The following is a 21,822-nucleotide window of genomic DNA, read 5'->3' as shown; positions in this document are numbered from 1 at the left end:
GATAAAATGAGAGACTCACGGGGCATATCCAAATAATAAGCAAAATACGGTGACACTTATGAATAAGTGATCAAGATCAAATAATACAGAGGCATCCCTATGACAAACTGAGACAATACTTGTGATCACTGTGTCTGAAGCAATAGCATTTGGCCTGGCTGGGAGTTCATAAAAATGGTCCTAACCTCCACCTGATTGGCCTCCCCCTCTAGGGCGGCCCATAGCTAATTGAACTCCACCCCGAGCTAGCTGGGCGAGCCGTGAAGTAACTGGTGCTAAAGATGCAGTCTGGCTCCTCTGCTGCGCTGAACCTCCATAACGACGAGGACACTGTCTCCACACATGCCCAAACTTCCCACACTCAAAACAACTCCCTGGTGCTGGTGACGAGGACTGAAGCAATCCCCGAGCACCGGGATAACTGGTAGAAGGACCTGGCATAGAGGAACCCTAATTCGATTGAGCACGGGACGAACTCTGAGCTAGAAGAGCACTGAGAAATGAGTGGCCTGATGAGAGTTGTGTGAACTATGGATAGATGTTGCACTACAGTGAACTGGACAAACCGTCCGAGCATGCTTGTAAGGACTACCCCTGTCGTGGTGAAACTGACCTCCAGAAGGAACACCACCAAAACTACCTGATCCACGAGGCCTCTTGGCCTCCCTCTCAACCCTCTCTTGGCAGCGAACAGACTCTATCTCCCGAGCAATGTCAACAACCTCATCAAAAGTAGCACCAGACACCCTTTCTCTAGTCATAAGTATTCGCAACTGATATGTGTGGCCATCAATGAACCTTTTGATCCTCTCTTTGTCTATGGGAACCAACCAAATAGCATGATGGGCTAACTCATAGAATCACATCTCATACTGCGTCACAGTCATATCCTCCTGATGCAATTGCTCGAAGTGTCTGCGCAGCTTCTCTCTGCGAGACTGCGGCACATACTTCTCCAAGAAGAGAACGAAGAACTCCTGCCATGAAAGTGGCATTGTACTAACCGGCCTACACCGCTCATAATCCTCCCACCAAGTGAAGGCAACTCCAGTAAACTGAAAAGTAGTGAATGAGACCCCACTGGTCTCCAAAATGCCTGTTGCACGGAGAATCCTCAGACATCTGTCCAAGAAACCCTGGGCATCCTCTCCCTATACACCCCTGAAAGACGGAGGCTGGAGTCTGCTAAACCTCTCCAATCTACGTTGCTCATCATCAAGCATGACAGGAACCACATAGTCCTGAGCAGCTGCAACCGGCTGGGTTGGTGGTGCCTCCGGTGTCTGGAGTCCCTTCACCACCTGCTCGGGTGTGCAGGCGGCGGGAGTCTGAGTGCCTCCCTCGGCCTGAGAAGTAATTGTTTTAGTAGGAACAGAAACCGCCTGAGCAAGACTGGTGCACACGATCAAAATCTAAGCTAAGGCCTCCTGAAAGCCTAGGATAACAATGGGCACAGTTGGTGCCTGAGCTGGTCTCGCTGGTGATCTATAACTGAGACCTGGTCCTGAACTGGGGCAATTGGTGGATCTGCAGGTGCTGCCCTAGCTGTTGTGCGAGGTGCACCTCTGCCCCTACCACAGCCTCTACCGCGAACTCGGCCTCTCGCGGCCCTAACTGGTTGTACTGGTGGTTGTCCGTCCTGCCTAGTAACACGTATCCTCACAATCTGTAAGAGTATAGAATAACATAATTTTAGTTACTAGAATCAACATATTCACACGACAAGAATTCAAGGATGTAAATTTTCCTAAGGGTTTTGTAGCCTCTCGAAAATAAGTACAGACGTTTTCGTACCGATCCGCAAGACTCTACTAAACCCCCTCATGACTCATGAGACCTATGTAACCTAGGCTTTGATACCAACTTGTCACGACCCAAAACTGAACCCGTCGTGATTATGCCTATCGAGGTACTAGGCCACCCGACATTACCAAACGCTTTCAAATATTTAACTAGAAGTGAATTAAGACATTTAAATAACTGAAGTTTTGCCATAAAACGGGATAAACCCAAAACAAAAGTGCGGAAAGATAGCCCGATATCAGGGTGCCACTAGTCATGAGCATCTAAACAACCAATCCAGAATAGTGTCTACAAAAGTCCATATCCCAAAATACCACTACATAGAAAGGAAAGACAACAAAAAAGGAGAGACAAGGACTGCGAACGCCAGTAGCTATCCGTAAGTCTCCAATAATCAGTCACGCACGAGATCAATGTCCACTATGTCCGGGAACACCTGGATCTGCACACGAGGCACAGGGAGTAACGTGAGTACACCAACTCAGTAACTAACATAAATAAATAAGGAACTGAGAAGCAGTGATGAGCTATACAAATGCAGTCCATCTTAGAAATTTCAGTAAAGAATATGCATGCTTTTAATCCGGAAGTTTAAGTCAAATCAGTTTGTTTAAGTCAAGTTTAAGTAAAAATCAGATAAGATATCTTTCAGCAATTTTCAAAATAAGGATATAAGTCAATTGTGTGCATCAATAATGAAATCATATACTGCCTCTCAAGCAATTATCACTCAGTCATCCCAATCACTCCAACCTCACAATTACTCATTCCTCACGATCTCTTAGCACCCGGCACTCGATACTCGCACGCAGTAGATACCTGCGCTCACTGGGGGTGAGTACAGATTTCGGAGGGGCTCCTACATCCCAAGCGCTATATCAGGCCAATCATGGCAAAAATCAATGAAATATATTGCGTGCGTACAACCCGATCCCATAAATATCCTCATAATCAGGCCCTCGGCCTCACTCAGTCATCAATCTCTCCAGTCTCTCGGGCTCTTAGAAATCATGGAAATAATCACAAATAGAAATAACATGATGCATCAAATAGAATAATAGAGACTAAGATATGATATGCGAGTAAAAACTGCGATTGAGTACAAATAGCATTTAACATACAATTCAACATATAACACAACCTTGGTGGGCCCCAACTGTACCAACACATAGCCTAAACATGGTTTCTAACATGGTTTACAATCAATTTCTATAACACATAAAGGGCATATAGCTAACAGTAAATTGTTCAACTTTACAGTATCCACGGGACGGACCAAGTCACAATCCCCTCGGTGCACGCCTACACGTCTGTCACCTAGCTTGTGCGTCACCTCCAAAATAATCACATGACACCAAATCCGGGATTTTATACCCTCAGGACCAGATTTATAACTGTAACTTATCTCAATCCGAGCAAATCTCTACTCCGCAATATCCGAAAACTACTAAATAGATTCCAATATCCGAAATTGGCTCAACCTGGCCCCCAGGCCCAAGTCTCAAAATCCGACAAAAGTCTCAAAACCTGAAACCCCATTCACTCACGAGTCTAACCATATCAAATTTACTCAAATCCGATAACAAAATCCTATTCAAAACCTCAAAATTCCATCTCAAGAACACTTCCTCCTTTTTCCCAATTTCCCACCCAAATCACAAATTAAATGGTGGAATTAAAGACATAATCATGGGATTTGACCAAAATTAGATAGGAATCACTTACCCCAAACACCCACGCAAGAGTCTCTCCAAAAATCGCCTTCTACTGAGCTCCCAATTCAATTTTGTGATATGAACTCAAAACCCTCGTTTTTAAATCTTTTATTCTGCCCAGGTACGGCTCCTCTGCGAACTCGGAAGCACGCTCGCGTTCGCGAAGCATAAATTGCCTCTAACCAGAAATCTCTTCTATGCAAACGTGATCAACCACTCGTGAACGCGAACCTTTACTGACCCCTCTCATCGCGAATGCGATCTCACCTCTGCGAACGCGTAGACCAAATGAATGGGGTCCCCACTTGCCTCTTCTCTTCTTCGCGAACGCGTTCCCCATCTCGCATCCGCGATGCACTCTACTCCCAGACCTTCGAGAACACGTCCTCTCCTTCGCGAACGCGAAGAACAAATCTTCCTCAACCTCCAGGTACGCTTCGCGAACGCGAGACCTGCCTTGGGAACGCGTAAGAAGAAACAAACAACAGCAAAAACCAGCAGATCACCTATCTCTCAAAGGCCAAAAATAATTCGTTAACCACCCGAAACTCACACGAGGCCCTCGGGAACTCAACCAAACATACCAACATGTCCCATAACATCATACGAACTTAGTCGAATCTTCAAATCACCTCCAACAACATCAAAAACATGAATTATACAAGGATTCAAGCCTAATGAACTTTGAAATTTTCGAATTCTACAAACAACGTCAAAACCTATTAAATCAAGTCTGATTGACCTCAAATTTTGCACACAAGTCATAAATGATACCACGGACCTAGTCCACTTCCGAAAATCCAATCCGACCTAGATATCAAAAAGTTCACTTCCGGTCAAACTTTTCAATTTTCCAACTTTCGGTATTTCAAGCCAAATTCTACTACAGACCTCCAAAACACAATTCGGGCACGCTCCTAAGTCCAAAACCACGTAACGGAGCTATCGAAATTCAAATTCGTGGTCGTTTACACATAAATCAACATCCGGTCAACTTTTCCAACTTAAGCTTTCAAATAAGAGACTAAGTGTCTCAATTCATTTTGAAATCACTCCGGACCTGAGCCAACTAACCCGATAAGTCATAATACAGCTGTAGAACACAAAAGAAGCAGAAAATGGGGGAACGGGGCTACAACTTTCGAAACGACCGGCCGGATCGTTACAAGAATGAATACACAATTTTATTTTATGCGTATATATATTTTAAAACCTTTTTGTTGCATGTATACATATACACAAAACTCGAGAAAAGGATAATAACTAACCATAGGAACGTAATCGATATGCAAATATAATGAGTTTAGTTGAATCTGTAAAACCCGTTAATAGATGTGATACATTTCCAATATATATAGATATAGATTTGCAATAAATACATCAACATGGGTTTTCCTTTAGTGCAGGATGTACCAAATGTCATAAGGCATGACGTCCGTACGGTGCATGTAGTTATAAGGTACCATTGCACGTTAACGACTTTTACTCGTAATTTTCAGTCGGTGATATGCAGAATTTAGTAAATTATTATATTATTAGAAGAGAAAAAGAAAAACATATGCATATGGGCCATGTTACCTCATGTGCCCACTAGTATTCTTCTTTCATCGTCTATATAAACGTGGCACGTGATAAATAATTAAAGTCGATAAATTTAAAACTGATTTTTTTCAGACCCTTAACTCAAGGTTTAGCTTCGAGTTCTTGATCTTTGAATGTGAAGCGCTTTATCCAGTAAAAATAGCACGGTATAACCAGTTTTTGGACTGGTCATTCAAAAATAGTCAGCGTTTACGAAGTCAATGAAAAATAACCACTATTTTACTGCAACAGAGACTGGTCCAGCATAATATATTGGAGTTCGGTGCACATGTGTATGAACTCCAGCATATTATGCTGGACCGGTATACTTTGCTGACTCCAGTATAATATACTGGAGACTGGAGCACCGGTGCTCCAAACTCCAGTATATTATACTGGACAATTATACTTGCTGGAACTCCAGTATATTATGCTGGAGTTCTAGTGTACTTATGCTGGAACTCCATCATATTATGCTGGAGTTCCAGCATACTTATCCTGGAACTCCAGTATAATATGCTGGAGTTCAAGCATACTTATGCTGGAACTCCAGTATAATATACTGGCGTATTTTTCGGGTTTTGAACAGTGTTTTCGCTCAGATTTATCTTTACATGAAAAGTGGCTAAATTTCGATTACTTTTGAAACTGGGCTATTTTTGAATAATCAGTTGTAAATCTGGCTATTTTTGAATTTCTCCCCTTTATCTGACATGAATTCGACTTGGGTCCTTTCGGTGGGCTTCAGATACCGAACAAGGTTAACCGATAAATAAGATAGGGATTTTTTCATACCTATATAAAATTAGAAATTTTATTATCAAAAATGTCCATATTTACATAATTACCCGATTTACCCATGTTTAGTCTACAAAATATATACATTCCACCTTAGAAGACTCTCAATCCATTATTAATGCTTTCAATTAAGGATTTAGTTACACCATTTTCCTTTTTTATCTCTTTTCTCCCTTCTTCTCTTCAGATTGAACTTATATTTAGGGATTTAGAGAATCTAAACCCCCAAATATCAACTGATGTGTATAGCTTGAGTTGGAAATTCGAATTCAATTGTGCCTAATCTGCATTTCATCTTCCAAGAACACCGATCCGGGCTTTACTGGCCAAAGATAGCCAAAGTGATTTCACCATTAGCAAAGATATGATACAAGTGATTGTTTTGTACATATTAAAAACTTACTTGTTGTGTGGTTCTGCTACTTTCTTCAACTGTTAACCTTTAAAGAAACTAGCCTAAAGTTCATCTTTTAAAATGCAGCTGATTATCTTCTATCTATCCTTGGGACTAATTTCACCATTTGTCTAGTTTGGTATTGAAGGTCACGTCTAAATTTTCTAGCACCCCATGATATTGTTTCTTGCCTCTTATTTTCCTAAAACATACCCTCAACAACGATTGAATTGGGTCAATCTGTATGCAACAGTCGTTTTTTCTGATGAAAATCATGGCTCTCAGAAGCGTTATAACATATATCTATAGCATCACGAAGGTGTATAAAAAACCATCAATGACCAAGTATAATTATATACATAATAATTGTATTATACAACTTATCTACAATTTTTCTACAACTTTCATATATTATTTCTACCCAGTTATATACAAATGCAATATCATACTACTTAAAAATAATTTTTATACAATATGTCTTTTGTATATTTTGTATCTGATGTATACATAGTAAAAATAAATTTCATACAACTAATTATATATAATACAACTTATCTACAACTTTCATATATTATTTCTACCCAGTTATATACAACTACAATATCATACAACTTAAATACAATTTTAATACAATATTGTTCAACTTTCATACAAATATTTAAATAAAAAAAAATATATATAAATAACATAATACAATTTTTCTACAATTTTACTACAACTGTACTACAATTTCTGCAGTATAATGTATGTCATGTCTTCTTCTTCTTCGAGTTTCAACCTGAAATTCAGCCAAAAACAGGTCTAACCTTCACCAAAACTCCCTCAAAATTGATATATAAACTCCAAATCGTATCCCCAATTGTTTGCAACAACACCCAATCCAAACAAATAATGATTTTTGAAAACCCAAATTCGAATTCAAAGCTTTTTATGGCTATCAATGGTGGAATTGTTGTTTTCTTTTACTTTGCTTTACATTACTGAAATTAGAGATTGAGAGATAGAGAGAGATGTAGAGAGAATTCCCAATTCTTTGCAATAACACCCAATTCAAACAAATAATATTTTTTAAAAATCCAAATTCGAATTCAAAGCTTTTTAATGGTTGTCAACTGTGGAATTGTTGTTCTCTTGTGCAAGATACGTGAGGGAGAGGGTGGGATGTAGAGAGAGAAACGTGAGGGAGTGAGATTTGTATGTTACTTTAATATAGGAATTGATTAATTATCCTTTAATCCTAAAAATGCACATAATTGGTAATTTTGTATATATGAGGTAATTAAAGTAAAATTTAAGTAGGGAAAGTAATAAAATTTCTAATAATGTATAGATATGTAAAAATACTTTTTGTATATATATGTGCATGTATATATATTTACATTCTGTATGTTATACAGAATGTGAAAAAAGTTTGTAAGGGTAAATATCATCAATGGTCAGTCAAATTAAGCTTTGTAACATAAAAATCAATTATTTTGGTAACATAAAAATCATTTTAGTGTAGCCTAATTAACACATATATAAAACAACAACAACAACAACAACAACGACCCAGTATAATCCCACAAGTGGGGTCTGGGGAGGGTAATATGTACGCAGACCTTACCTCTACCCCGAAGGGCAGAGAGGCTGTTTCCAGGAGAAAACACATATATAAAAGTAAACGAAAAATATAAATTTTAGTTGGAAATTGACGTGGCTATCCTAATCCTCTAATTAATTTATTAAAATTTTACACATAGTTATTTTCTAATTTGAAATGACAACTTGGTCGTTGCAGTTATTAAGCTGTGATCATGACAAAAACTAATGCTCATATTTGAATTTACAAACTATATGCAAAAACTACTGCTCATATTTGAATTCACTTTAAAAATTACCAATTGTTCGTAAGCAACATCAATGGTTTGCAATAACATCCAATCCTGTCACGATCCGGGTTTTTTCACCCTCGGGAATCGTAATGACACCTAATATGAGTTAGGCAAGCCAACCTTTAACTACTTACCTCATTACCCAATTATTTTTGTTTAACAATCATAAGGCGATAACGTGATAACAGCGGAATTTCAAATTTAAACGGAAGACAACAATAAAATATATGAAAAAAATGTATCTATTACAAATACTTAAGCCTTAACCACCCAAAACCTGGTGTCACAGTGTCACAGACTGTCTAAGATTGCTACATACAAAGTCTGAAGAAATAACAATACACTGTTTCTGAATAGAAGGAAAATGAAACAGGAAATAGGGATAGAGGGAGACGCCAGGGCCTGCGGACGCCTGCAGGTCTACCTTGGATCTCCGTGTGGACTGAAGGTAGCCTCCACATTACGGTCCAAAAGCTGCTCCGGGATCTGCACATAGTGCAGAGTGTAGTATCAGCATAACTGACCCCATGTGCTGGAAGTGTCTAGCATAACCTCGGCGAAGTAGTGACGAGGTTAGGACTAGACTACCAAATAACCTGTGCAGTCCAAATACATATACAGCGAAACGAAATACAGAAATAACTAGTCAATATGGGAGGGGGAGCATGCTGTGGGGGAGATAACAATTCCGAATAGAAAGACATCAAGTAATGAAAGAAACAATATAACTCGGATATCAACAAAGAATCAGAATCAATAAATGCATGGCATCACCCTTCGTGCTTTTACTCTCGTCCTTACCAAAGCAGTCATATAATAAAAATGTGCACGGCATCACCCTTCGTGCTTTTACTTTCTTTCTTCACCATAAAATCAATAAAATCGGCACGGAATGGTACATCGTGCGGCACGGCATCACCCTTCGTGCTTTACACTCTTTCCTCACAATAATACACTGCATCACTCTTCGTGTTTTACACTCCTTCCTCACAAAACAAATAATGCACGACATCACCCTTTGTACTTTAACTCTCTTCCTCACCCAAACAACAATAAAAAACAATAGGGCAAGGGAATAAATGAAATTGCAATAAATATCCCGGCAAGGGAACAACATCAATAACCTCAACATCCCGGCAAGGGAGATAGCGAATAAATCAACAGTAGCCCGGCAAGGGCGATAACATAATGATCTCTTCTCTTTCTCACCTTTACTTCACAATTCACTTCACAACTCGAGCCAATGCTCTATAGGTTCAATTATCACTTATACTTTCACAATTCGTTATACAACTTGAGCCAACGCTCTTCAATGTTCATAGGTCACAATTCCTTCCACAAACTTTACACAACAAGTAGAAACCATTACCAGGGCATGAAAGATACAACGAAGCCATGATAATCATAATATAAGACTCACGGGCATGCTAGACATCAACGTATAGATACTTGTCACCATGACTATACGTCGTACTCAACAATTACCACATAGAAAATAGGACTCGACTCCTAATCCTTCAAGCTAAGGTTAGACCAAATACTTACCTTGATGCCACAAACACAATTCACGATTCAATTATAGTTTTACCCCTTGATTCAACCACCCATTCGCTCGTATCTAGTCACAAGTTACTTAATTACATCAATAAACACTAAATGAATCAATTCGAATGCATAAAAATGAGTTTTCTAAAATTTTACCCAAAAAGTCAAAAATTGCCCCCGGGCCCACATGGTCAAAACTCGAGGTTCGAACCAAAACCCGATTACCCATTCCCCCACGAACTCAAATATATAATTTGTTTTGAAATCGGACCTCAAATCGAGGTCCAAATCCCCAATTTTTGAAAAACCTAGGTTCTACCCAAAACATCCAATTTCCCCCATGAAAATCATTGACTTTGAGTTGAAATCATGTTAAAAGATGTTAAGGAGTGAAGAAAATGAGTTAGAAATCACTTACCAACGTTTTGGAGAAGAAAGATTGTTTGAAAAATCGCCTCTTATGTTTTTGGGGTTTTGAAAAATAAAAAATAACTGAAAATCCCGTCTAAATATATCCCTCTCAGACCCCCTGTGTGGACCGCACAAAATCGACTGCGGTCGCACAGCCCTTTCTGTGGACTGCAGTGACACGCTTTAGTATTTTGGCCATAACTTTCTCTACAAATGTCCAAATTATAATTTATTTACCTTTCTGGAAACTTGACACAAAAGGCTACAACTTTCATTTTTGAATCATCTCAAAATTCCTTGTAGATCAAAAGATATAGGCTTCCGAATTCGGACCAGTGAACCTGTGCGGAACGCATAAAATCAACTGCGGCCGCACAGTCACCAGTGCGGACATCACAAAAACCAGTGCGGACCGCAGTAGCAGGTTCAGAGATTTGCAATTCTCTGAACCTCCAATAGCCATGTTTTAAGCCTAAGACACCCCGGAACCTACCCGAAACTCACCGGAGCCCTCGGGACTCTAAACCAAATGTGCATACTAACTCAAAAATATCATATGGACCTACTCGTGCGATCACATCATCAAAATAACATGTAAAATCATGAATTAAACCTCAAAGCTCAACATTTTCATCAAGAACTCTCAAAGTTCATAACTTTTCAACCGAAAGTCCAACTCACGTCAAATAAACTCCGTTTTCCCCAAATTTCACGGTTATATTTCAAATACTATAACAAGTGTGAGCACATGATTTTTGCCCTATATGAGAATTACTTCCAAAAATTCAAAATAAAATGATTTTCTTTTGTATGCAATTTTTGAATTTCTTAGCATTTTTCGGATAACTATTTGTATTTTTGTCTACGCATGTTTATTTATTAGATTAATAAAAAATATAAAAATATGTCGCATTTGAGTTTAATATTTAATTAAGTTTGTTTTACAAAATGAGAAAATCATAAAAAATAATGTACGTTGCATTTTTAGCATTTAACGTCTAAATTGTGTGATTTATCTTTAATTGCTATTTAAATGTGCGATAATTGTTATTTGGAGTTAATTAGTATTTTTGATAAGTTAATTTAGTTTATAACTTAATTTAGAATTTTATTTTTATTAATTAGAAAGTAAAAGAAAAGAGAGCAAAAAATACAAAGAAAATCGGAATTGGGCCTCTTCTTCAATTTTGAACCACACGCCTAAATATATCCAACCTTCCCCTACGACCCGGTCCATTTAAAACTGGGTCTACCTAGTCCATAACCCCAAAGACCCAACCCCTTTCTTCATTTTCATTTTTTATTTTCCTAACAAAAAAAAAACTCAAACCCTAAAAGACTAAACCACCCCCCCTCTCTTTCCCTCTTCTTCTCCATCACCTTCCCCAAGCAGCCATGGTTGCTGTCCTTCTCCCTCACACGACCTCCCCCTCCCCATCGACAACACACACACACACTCATGCATACACTCACGCAGACACACACACATACACAACAAAACACACATACGCACACGCAGCAGCCCATCCATGGCTGCTTCTTCTTCTTCTTCATTGTCCTCACGACATCCCAACGACCCCGCCCTCCGTCGCGAGCTCCTCCAGTCGCCGGAAAACCAGCGACGCAGCCAAGCAACCACCAGCAGTCCACCATGGCTGTTGCGTCTTTTTTCGTCAACCACTCGTCCATCGCCATCGAACTTGAGCTCTACACCCATGGCTGCTGCTGCGTCTTGTTCTCCACCCCGTCGCCTGCTGCTGTTTCTTCTTCGTCGCGGCCAAACGACCCTCGTCGTTGCTGCTGCCCGTCGCTGCTGCTGCTCCGTCACTGCTGTTGTCCGCTGCTTCCTTCTTCAGTTCTTCGATCGTCCGTTCGTGGTCGTCTTCGGCGTCAAATTGTTTTGGTGCGATAATCGTTTCCGGACAGATTTGTTTTCATTCAAGTTCTTCGTCGTTTCGATCCGGTTAGTGGGTTTGAGTTTCATTTTGTCCGTAAATTGTTTTGATATTCTCGGATCTAAAATCGGTAAATGTTTGATTCTTGTTTTGTTCGTGTTTATCGTTTTTGTTAATTGGTTTCGGTTTGTTTCATGTGTTTTTATTTATTTTTAAAAGAAATTTTTAGTTTAATTTTAATGTTATTAGATTCAAATTGAAATTTAATTAATTAGTTTTTCAGTTTGTTTCATGTGTTTTTATTTATTTTTTAAAAGAAATTGTTAGTTTAATTTTAATGTTGTTAGATTCAAATTGAAATTTAATTAATTATTTCTGCAGTTTGTTTCATGTGTTTTTATGTATTTTTTTTTAGAAATTGTTAATGTTGTTAGATTCAAGTTGAAATTCAATTAATTATTTCTTCTTCGCTTTGTTTTTATTCGTTTAAAAGAATTTAGTTGTAATATAGAAATATGTTAGTTTGATCGCTTGAATCATCCATCTTTGTTGATTAGTTTAGATTTAATTCGTGTTCATCTTTTGTTTGAAGTTCGTTCTTAATCCGGTGATTTAATGTGAGTTTATGTTTTAATTCTTGATTTAGTTTGAATATTCATCTTGGTTGTAATGTTGTTGGATTTAATTTAAAGTTCAAATGATTATTGAATTTAGAAATTTAAATCTACTTGTTTGTTATGATTCAATTTGTTAATGTTATTGAATCTGAAAGTATATGTGTTGTTAAAAATATCGTTCAGTCAAAATAATTTCGGTTGTTGCTTTGTTTTTCATCATTTAGTTTGAATTTGTTGATTGAACTGAATTAAGAATTGGTTATAGCTGCTATATTTTGGTTAATTGATTATGTGAATTGGTTATAGCTGGTAATTTAATTTTAGTTCTTAGATAATTTTGAAGTTTGAACAGGTTTTTGAATCAGGGCAGTAACAGTAGTTTTAGGGGTAATACGGAAATTAACCAATTGCAGATTATTTAATTATAGTGGGGAACAAGACATAATGATAAAAAATAAAAAGAAAAAGGTTAATAATGATGTCTTCTTTTGACCATTCAAAAATAGGAAACATGGGGGGGGGGGGGATGTTGACTACTTTTACTAAAGTAAAAATTAGAAATAGTGTAGGTAATAATAAAAGTTTAAAAGTTATACATAGTAGAAGAATATTGGGGTAAAAGTAAAAAGAGGTAAAAAGGGGTAATAAGAATAGTTTAAAGTAAAAAGGTAAAAAGAAAAAAGGGGGTCTTGCTTTGGATATAAGGGGACTCATTTGACACTTAAAGGGGACTGAATTTTGGAGATAGAAATTTAAGAACAAAAGAAGAGAAGAATAAATAGACTTTTAATCTTGAGAGTGTTCTACTTCGAATCTTAAAAGAACAAAAATCAGAATTACCCCATGGCCTCTTCTGTCTTTTTGGGTTCATTCTGTCTTGTCTGTGAGAGTTATTGAGAATTTTTGGGTCTTTGCTTGGTTTTCCTAAGTCTGGTTGGGTTTTTTGGTTTATTGCTCCACCGGTTTGCAAACTCTGTTCTTGGGCTATTACTGTTGCTGGACTGTTGTTGATGTGCTGTATTGTTACTACTGCTGCTGATTCTCATCTTCATCTTCTCTTGTTTCCAATACCAGGTACACGACTGTAATACTAGTTATTGCAAGTTAATAATGTGGAAGCATAAATACATATGAAGAATGGAATTTTGAAGTTTTAATTTCGCTTTTTCTTTGTTCCTTTTATTGATTGTATTTAAGTTATTTCATGTATTACTGAATAATAACTGGAATAAGAGAAAATAACATAAGTTAGTCTTTAATAAATCGGCTTGGCAAAACGGGTTAATTCACTAGTTATGAAGGTTTTAAGATTATGAACAGTAGGTTAATCGTGAATAAGTAGCTAAATTTAGCTAAGGCATGAATTTGAACTAAATTTCGTGAATTAGGCATTAAGGCATGATTTGAGTTCAAACAAGATTAGAAAAACGTTTAAGTTTAATAAATTTTCTAATAAGCTTTAGTAATTATGGTTAAATTTAGTTCAAATGGTTGTGAATAATTAATTTCAATGGTTTTTTTTATAACAATGCGAGCTTCAATCTAACTATATTTGATTCTTTTGAATATCAGTTGTCGAATTTCTTATATTTTAATTTCGAAATTTTTTAGTAAAATTCCTTTCCATTTATATTTGTATTAATCTAGCAATTAGTATGCTATGATTTCTTAATTAAAAAAAAACTCGTAATTAATTAGGATTCTCTTTCTTTATTTTAGAGACTAATTTTAATAGAAAAATATAGTCACTTTAGGATTTGTCCATAAAAAATAAATGAGATGAGCCTCGCCTAGTAAAACGTACAGATTGCGGGGCCCTCACGAATGTATGTATTAATTACTTAGAACTCAGGATCGGCCGCTTAGCGAACTTCACGGCCTTTTCCCAAAATAACCCCGCGCTAGTCGCTTTAGGCACGCATTTTAATAATCTTACCTTCTTAAACTCGGGTGTGCATTTCATGCGACCCAAATCCAAATCCCAAATATTGAATAAAATGTGTTCCGGATTGCGGGTGCATTTCATGTGACGCAATCCAAAGACATGTTTCAAACGATGTTCACATTCTAAAATAAAAAAAATAATAATAATAAAAGCGGCTAAAAGTTAAAATTTGCACATAAGTTCCTAATTGTATAAAATCAGATATTTAAGCCAAATATGACAGTTGAGCGACCGTGCTAGAACCACGGAACTTGGGAATGCCTAACACCTTCTCCCAGGTTAACAGAATTCCTTATCCGGATTTCTGGTTCGCGGACTGTTAACAGAGTCATTCTTTTCCTCGATTCGGGATTAAACCGGTGACTTGGGACACCATAAATCTCCCAAGTGCCGACTCTGAATTAAATAAACAAATCCCGTTTCGATTGTCCTTTAATTGGAAAAACTCCATCTGCGCCCCTGAGGCACGGGTAAAAAGGAGGTGTGAAAATAAGTTTGTACCGGGTTACGAAACTAAAATACGGCCCCGATAACAATGGTTTCAAACATTAATTTTTTTCTTTATTTCTTAGATAATTCAGTAAAATAATTTCTTTCAAAAATTGATTTCTAAAGCTTGGGACCTCGGAATTCAATTCCGGGCATACGCCCAAGTCCCATATTTTACTGCGGACCTCCCGGGATTGTCGGAACACGGATCCGGATCCGTTTGCTCAAAATATTGACCAAAGTCAATCATAATCAATTTTTTAACTCTAAAGATTTCTATTTCTCATATTTTCACATATAAGGCTTTTCAGATATGTCCGGACCACGCACGTAAATCAAGGTGGGGTAAAAAAGGAGGTTTTTAGGCCTCGGAACACTGAATTCACTTACAACACAAGTGATGACCCAAATCCAAACAAACAAACAAACAAATTCGTCAAACCCGAATATTGAATTCAAAACTTCGAACATTTTTAATGGTTGTCAATAAAGTTTACATCTTTATCATTGTTCTTTTTTATTATTATTGAAAAAAAAATAGACAATTGCTAAAAACTTTTCAATCATGCCAACATCTCCAATTAATTAATGTGTATTTGTGTTATTGCATTTTCATAAGCTCATCAATATGGTAATTCATTGAAATGTTTCAAATGTTCCCAAGTAAGCCTCAGCGGTATTTTACAGAAAATCGGACATTATTCCTGCATAACTAATACATGTATAATTAATACATGCATAACCCTAACCAGCAAACAAACAACCTCTAACAACATGACGCCAGATTTTCGATCAAAGTTATTTCAATTCAAAGTTGTTAATCCATTTTACTATTAATTAGAGGATTAGGATAGCTTCATCAGTTTTCCCGCCAAAATCTATATTTTTCATTTTTATATTTCTGTTAATTAGGATGTGCTAAAATGACTTTTATAATACAATAAAAATAAGAAAAGTAACTTTTGTATTACAAACCTTAACTTGAATGATCATTAGTGAAATTTTCTCTTAATTTGGACAAATATCATCCATTTTTTGGTAAAGTTAATTTTATCCATGGTCATTGAACTTGTGTGTTTGTTACCCAAAAGTCATTTTTTTATTACGTAAAAATCATTCAACTTTGTATTCACTACACAAAAGTCATTTTTCTTTTTTTTTGTTACACAAAAATCATTTTACTTTGCTCTAGTTATCACAAAAGTCACATATTTACTTGAAAAGTCTATTATGCCGTTGATATTATCAGCTTATTTGGATGGTTGTTACATATCGTTTCATAATGTATCGTATTGTATTGTATTGTATTGTATTGTACTGTATCGTTTGATGAATACAATGTTTGGATGGATTGTGTCGTTTTGTCGTCGTTTCATGGTATCATGCACCAGTAATATGATGAATAAACTTGCAATATTATAAAGAAAAATTATGAGATGATGTATAAAAAGGTAGGGTAAATGATAAAATAAAATTATTTAATAATAATAAAGGGTGAGATTGAGAGAAAAACACAAGGAAACGACGCGACCACACCAAATCGGTCGTTACATAAAGTGGCACATTTCATCGTTACGTAACGATGGATTTAACGATACGATACAATAAAATTTAAGTAACAATCAAAACAAACATTGTATTTAAAGTAACAATATGATACGATACAACTATTATACCCTTGATATTATATAAACCTTCATTTTTATGTAATACCTTCTATATTATATACTATATAATATATTTTTAACTATGTATTTTATTTAAATAAATAACTTAATATTATTTTATTTATTATTTTTATAATATATTCGTATATTTCATTTTTCCTAACGTTAATTTCAAAATATATGAGTATCCTAGAAAATAGACTTTTGTGTAATGAATACAAAGCTAAATAATTTATACGTAACAAAAAAAAGTGACTTTTAAATAATAAACAAATAAGCTCAATGACCATGGATAAAATTATATATAACCCAGGAACGAAAGCAACATAAAAAATTAATGGAATTCTATTTGTCTTTAATATTTCAAGATCCACGAAAACGACTAAACTAACAAATTGCTAGAAAAAGTTTGACAAAATTATAACACAGCAAACACGGCGCCTTCAACGCTTAACCTTTTTCATAATTATCAATCAATTATAACATGGACTTTTCTTGTGGTTTGGTCCCATTTTCACGCCCTAATATTCGCCACTATGTTTAATTTTTTTTTTGCCCCTGGAAATTAAAACCCTCTATAAATATTCTCACTTCACTTCTTCTACTTCCAATATTTTCATTATTCTCTTCTTATTATATCTTTTTTGTTATCTTCATTACTAAAGCAAAATACTCAGTTTAGTTCCCTTTGAAGAGAAGAAGAATATGGCAAAAAGTGGATACAATGTTAGCTTCTTGTTGCTTCTGTCAATTTTCTTGATTTTGCTCACTTTCTCCAATATGGTTGAGGTATATATATGTTTATGATCATTATTAATTAGTCATTGGAAAAATAATAATGTAGTTTTTGTTTTGTCAAACCCTTTTAATAATATGTGTTTTTATCTTCATTTTGGCAGGGTTACATTTTGTTTAGAAAACCCTTTTAATTTTATGTGTGTTTTTCTTCATTTTGGCAGGGTTACAACAATCTCCAGCCTAGAGGTATATATACAATTTGGCTATTTCCTTTGGACCCCTATGTATAGGAAAATGTTGTTATTTGTGATGGCGAATATAGAGCATAGTTACTGGTTACTGGGAAGCAAGTAACTTTTGCATAGATCTTGTATTTTTATTAAAAAAAATCATTAAATATCAATAAATATATAAATGTGAATCCAGTTATTAGCGTAAATTAATTTGATACTACAATAGGAACCCATTTACTTACAATTCTGGATTTGCCTATGGGGTCGGGGGCTAACTCATTTTATGAGCTCCATACATTGGTTCAAACTCAATCCGTAGCGTAGCATCTCTTTCTCTTTCCAGCTAAAACCGACATCAAGTCAAGGAGTAAGAGCCTGTTTGGATTGGTTTAAAAAAAGTTTCAGAAATAACTTTTAAGCTAAAAAATAACAAGTTGTTGACCAACTTATTGCTTTTGGTTTGTTTTAAGAAGTTTTTAACTTATTTCATGAACTTTTTAATTTTGTCAACACTAAAAAAAGCTAAAAAGAACTTAAAAGCTGATTTGATTAGCTTAAAAACTGATCCAAACACCCTATAAGTCTTTGCTACATATATATATATATATATATATATATATATATATATATATATATATATATATATATATATATATATATATGTATGTATATGTATGTATATTAACCTATGTACCACAGATTTTAAGAATTTGACATTGGTGACCGAGATGTTTAATAAATTAATAATTGTAATGATTCTTAATATTTGATGTAAATTTCCTTTAGTTTTTAATTTTTTTTATGTGGTGTTAATAGATTGCAAGCCAAGATGCACATATCGATGCTCAGCAACATCACACAAGAAGCCATGTATGTTCTTTTGTCAAAAGTGTTGTGCTACTTGCTTGTGTGTGCCTCGTGGGGTTTATGGCCACAAACAAACATGCCCTTGCTACAACAATTGGAAGACTCAAGAAGGAAAATCAAAATGCCCTTAAATATTAATTAGGGCGAAATTCTTTCAATATAATTAATAGTCGAAAAAAAGATTATTGTTATTGTGTTTTTGTATCGATGTAACTTAATTTCTTTTGCAGTTTTAAGTATGTTTACTTGTTGCTACTGATGTTTAAGATGAGTTGTAGTTCTAGAGCAATATGATCCGTGAGGATTTATAAGCCGACTGTAACTTGCTTGGAATTGAGCTGTTGTTGTAGTGTGTTTTTACCATCACGAGAATATAATGTAATAAATTATTTATTGAATCAAGTCTATTTATTGATTTTTAATTGTACTGTTCTGATATTTTTCTTTTTTGAGCTTTGAATTGGGACTTTTCTAGCATTTCCTTCTAACTTTTTTTGATGACTATTGTCACGTATTTATTAATTAATTAAGTACTAGAAAAAATATAAAAGAATTATTAAAGGAAACTTTTTATTAGAGAATTTGAATTGCTTTCTTGATATAGCAAGAATGTGTACTTAATTAATTACTAAGAACGTGACACTATGGTCTTTAATAGTCTTACTTATAATAGGGTCAAATAAAGAAACTAGACGAATTTTATTTTACTAAAAGGTCAATAATGATTTTTGGCATATATAGTTGTAGAAGGTGGTCAGGGGTAAATATGGCCCAAGGCAACTGTCTTTGACAACTAATTTTCTATAACCTAATATTTCAAGCGAGCTCTGAACAGGGGCGTCTAAAATATATGTTTGGCCTAAAATCAAAGTTTAACGTGGTGCCTAAATTTTTTTTTAAAAAATTATTAATAATTTTTTATAATCGATTTCCCTAATAATTCTTTTTCAATTGATAATATAGCCAACAAATTTAATCTATCTTGAAACATTGTTAATCTTAGGTAAGATTTTAATGGGGCTCCAAATTTTGGGGGCCTGAGTCAAAAGCCTTGCTTGAATCTACATTAGAGCCGGCCTGGCTCTGAATAGAAAATCTTGATAGAAAATACTCTTAAATATGTTTTACACCATGCATATTAGATTAATTGATTCCCTAATGTGAGTACGGACTCATCTGAGTGAGAAATAATAATTTATCGAGACATTAAATGCCACTAAATTTATAATTAATGCTATTGGACCTGTTATCCATAAAACTATGTACCCAATCATATCTACAAGAAATTTACTCTCAAGAATATTGAGCTTTGCATGGGTTCAATTGAATCTAACACATCATAAATATGTTACCTAAAAATCAATAAAAATTCAACGTATAATAAGTATGAACCTATAATTTCAAAAGTTAAATGTGTAAATTTCATCTGATTAGTTTTCACTACCACGTCTTTGCAATTTTTTATTTTTTTTTTGTGTGTGTGGGGGTGGGGGTGGGTGGGTGGATCCATTGCTTGACTTGGTTGTCTAACTTTGATTGCTTAAATGTATACTCAGTTTTGAACTTTATCTGCTCTAGTTTTTATTTTTTAATTTTAAAAACCCCTCGAATTAGGAGATCTATAGTTTTTTCGCACTTTACCTTGGCGTGGATGAACGTGCTTTTACCAACCGAGCAAGCTTGGCTTGTCTATCTACTCTAGCTTTGATCATATCATAATCCCTTTGCATATAACAGAAATAAACAGGTGGAAAGGTTGTCTCTCTGTCTCTTATCATTGAGGAAAAAAAAAGTGCTAGATACAATGGAAGTAATTTTCCGAAAAATAATTTAATTTTTCTTTTATTTATATGTTGACCTATCTTTTTCTCGCCCAAATAGCACCAAGTAATTGCATTTAGATATGCTATTTAATCTTTAGCCAGTTTTAAACTATTTAAAGTTTAGTTAAATTTGGCAAACTCCAAACCGCTCCTCCTCCGGCTCATCTTCTTCTCTCGAGTATGAAATTTTGAACTAACACATCTTAAGTTCTTAACTTTAGACTCGAAGGGCTGAAGTTTAAATGCCAAAATTAAAATTTCAAACCTTTGAAGTCTGAAGTTCCTATCTATCTGCCAGAGTCTAATTTAAAGGATCGTTTGGTACGATGGATATGTAAAAATAATCTTGGGATAGAAATTTAGTACCACTTTATCCTTTTTTTGGTTACTAATCTTGGGATAAGTTAGCCCATGATTAAAAATAGTATCGAGATAACTTATACCCTGTGGCGGAGCTACATTATAGGAAGGGATGTCAGATGACACTTCTTCGTGGAAAAAATACACTGTGTAGATAGGTAAAAAAATAAATTATATTTATACATACTATGTATTGACTCCCCTTTCCTGGTATGTTTACTTTTATATATTTTGACACTCCTCAACTTTTATAGAAAAAAGAATTTAGGAGATAAAATCCCGATTACATTACTGCTGGCCAAAATTTTATTTGAAAGAGCAAGCCAGAGAAGCTTTGAGGGAGGTTTAGCCTAGCCTTAAGCCTTTTCGGAATAGAATGCTTCTTTGACAGAGCTTCATGCTAGAAAGAAGAAGGCGCTCTTTTCGCCAATGGATCACTTAGTCGGAATAAACGGGCTTAGGTTGATGCGGAATAAGCCATTTTTTTCCCTGTATCCATGGAAAGGTGTCGAAGAAAGCGCCGAAGCTTATCTACCTGAAGCACTCACTTCAACTCCTGTCCCGCAGTGGAAGCTGTAGCTGGAAGCTTCACTGTGGAGGCTGGCGGTCAAATGGAGCTGATTAGATCCACAGCTGAGATGAGGCCATCCCTGGAGTCAAATAGTTATCACCCGATGTATCATTGACGCGGACGAGGCTTCCTCGCATCATACCGTCGTTTCGTCGAAAGATGATTCGACGTCGTAATGCAAAGGCTGACCGGTTCTGCTTTATCTCTCATGGTTTTCAGATATTCCCCCTTCCAAGGGCGCTTTCTCGAGCCTTTTTCCCTCATCCCTTTTGGTTTGGGGACGACAAGTACTTCGTCTTGAATAGGACACCGGTGATCTCTACATTCACCTATGTAATGAAAATTTTGACTCCGCAGCTGCTTATACCTGTCAGAGGATGGATAATAATCCCATAACAAGTTATCCCAGGGTAAAACAGTAACATTGACAATCACATAATTAATACAATATACCAAACAATCAATAAAAAATAATACCAGGACAACTAATTCAATA

General features: G+C 35.6%; 1 protein-coding gene across 1 annotated transcript; it reads left to right on the top strand.

The window, feature by feature from the left end:
• Positions 1 to 17,342: 17,342 nt before the first annotated feature.
• Positions 17,343 to 18,994, top strand: LOC107796101 (protein RSI-1). Its single transcript, XM_016618832.2, has 3 exons — positions 17,343 to 17,523; positions 17,694 to 17,718; positions 18,522 to 18,994. Exons 1-3 carry the CDS (start codon positions 17,440 to 17,442, stop codon positions 18,701 to 18,703), a joined length of 291 nt encoding a protein of 96 aa, XP_016474318.2. The 5' UTR covers positions 17,343 to 17,439; the 3' UTR covers positions 18,704 to 18,994.
• Positions 18,995 to 21,822: the final 2,828 nt, after the last annotated feature.

The sequence above is a fragment of the Nicotiana tabacum genome, chromosome 13 (assembly GCF_000715075.1).
Source record: "Nicotiana tabacum cultivar K326 chromosome 13, ASM71507v2, whole genome shotgun sequence".
NCBI classification, from domain to species: Eukaryota; Viridiplantae; Streptophyta; class Magnoliopsida; order Solanales; family Solanaceae; genus Nicotiana; species Nicotiana tabacum.
Note: the sequence above shows the minus strand (reverse complement) of the source record. Positions and strands in the feature narration are given on the sequence as shown.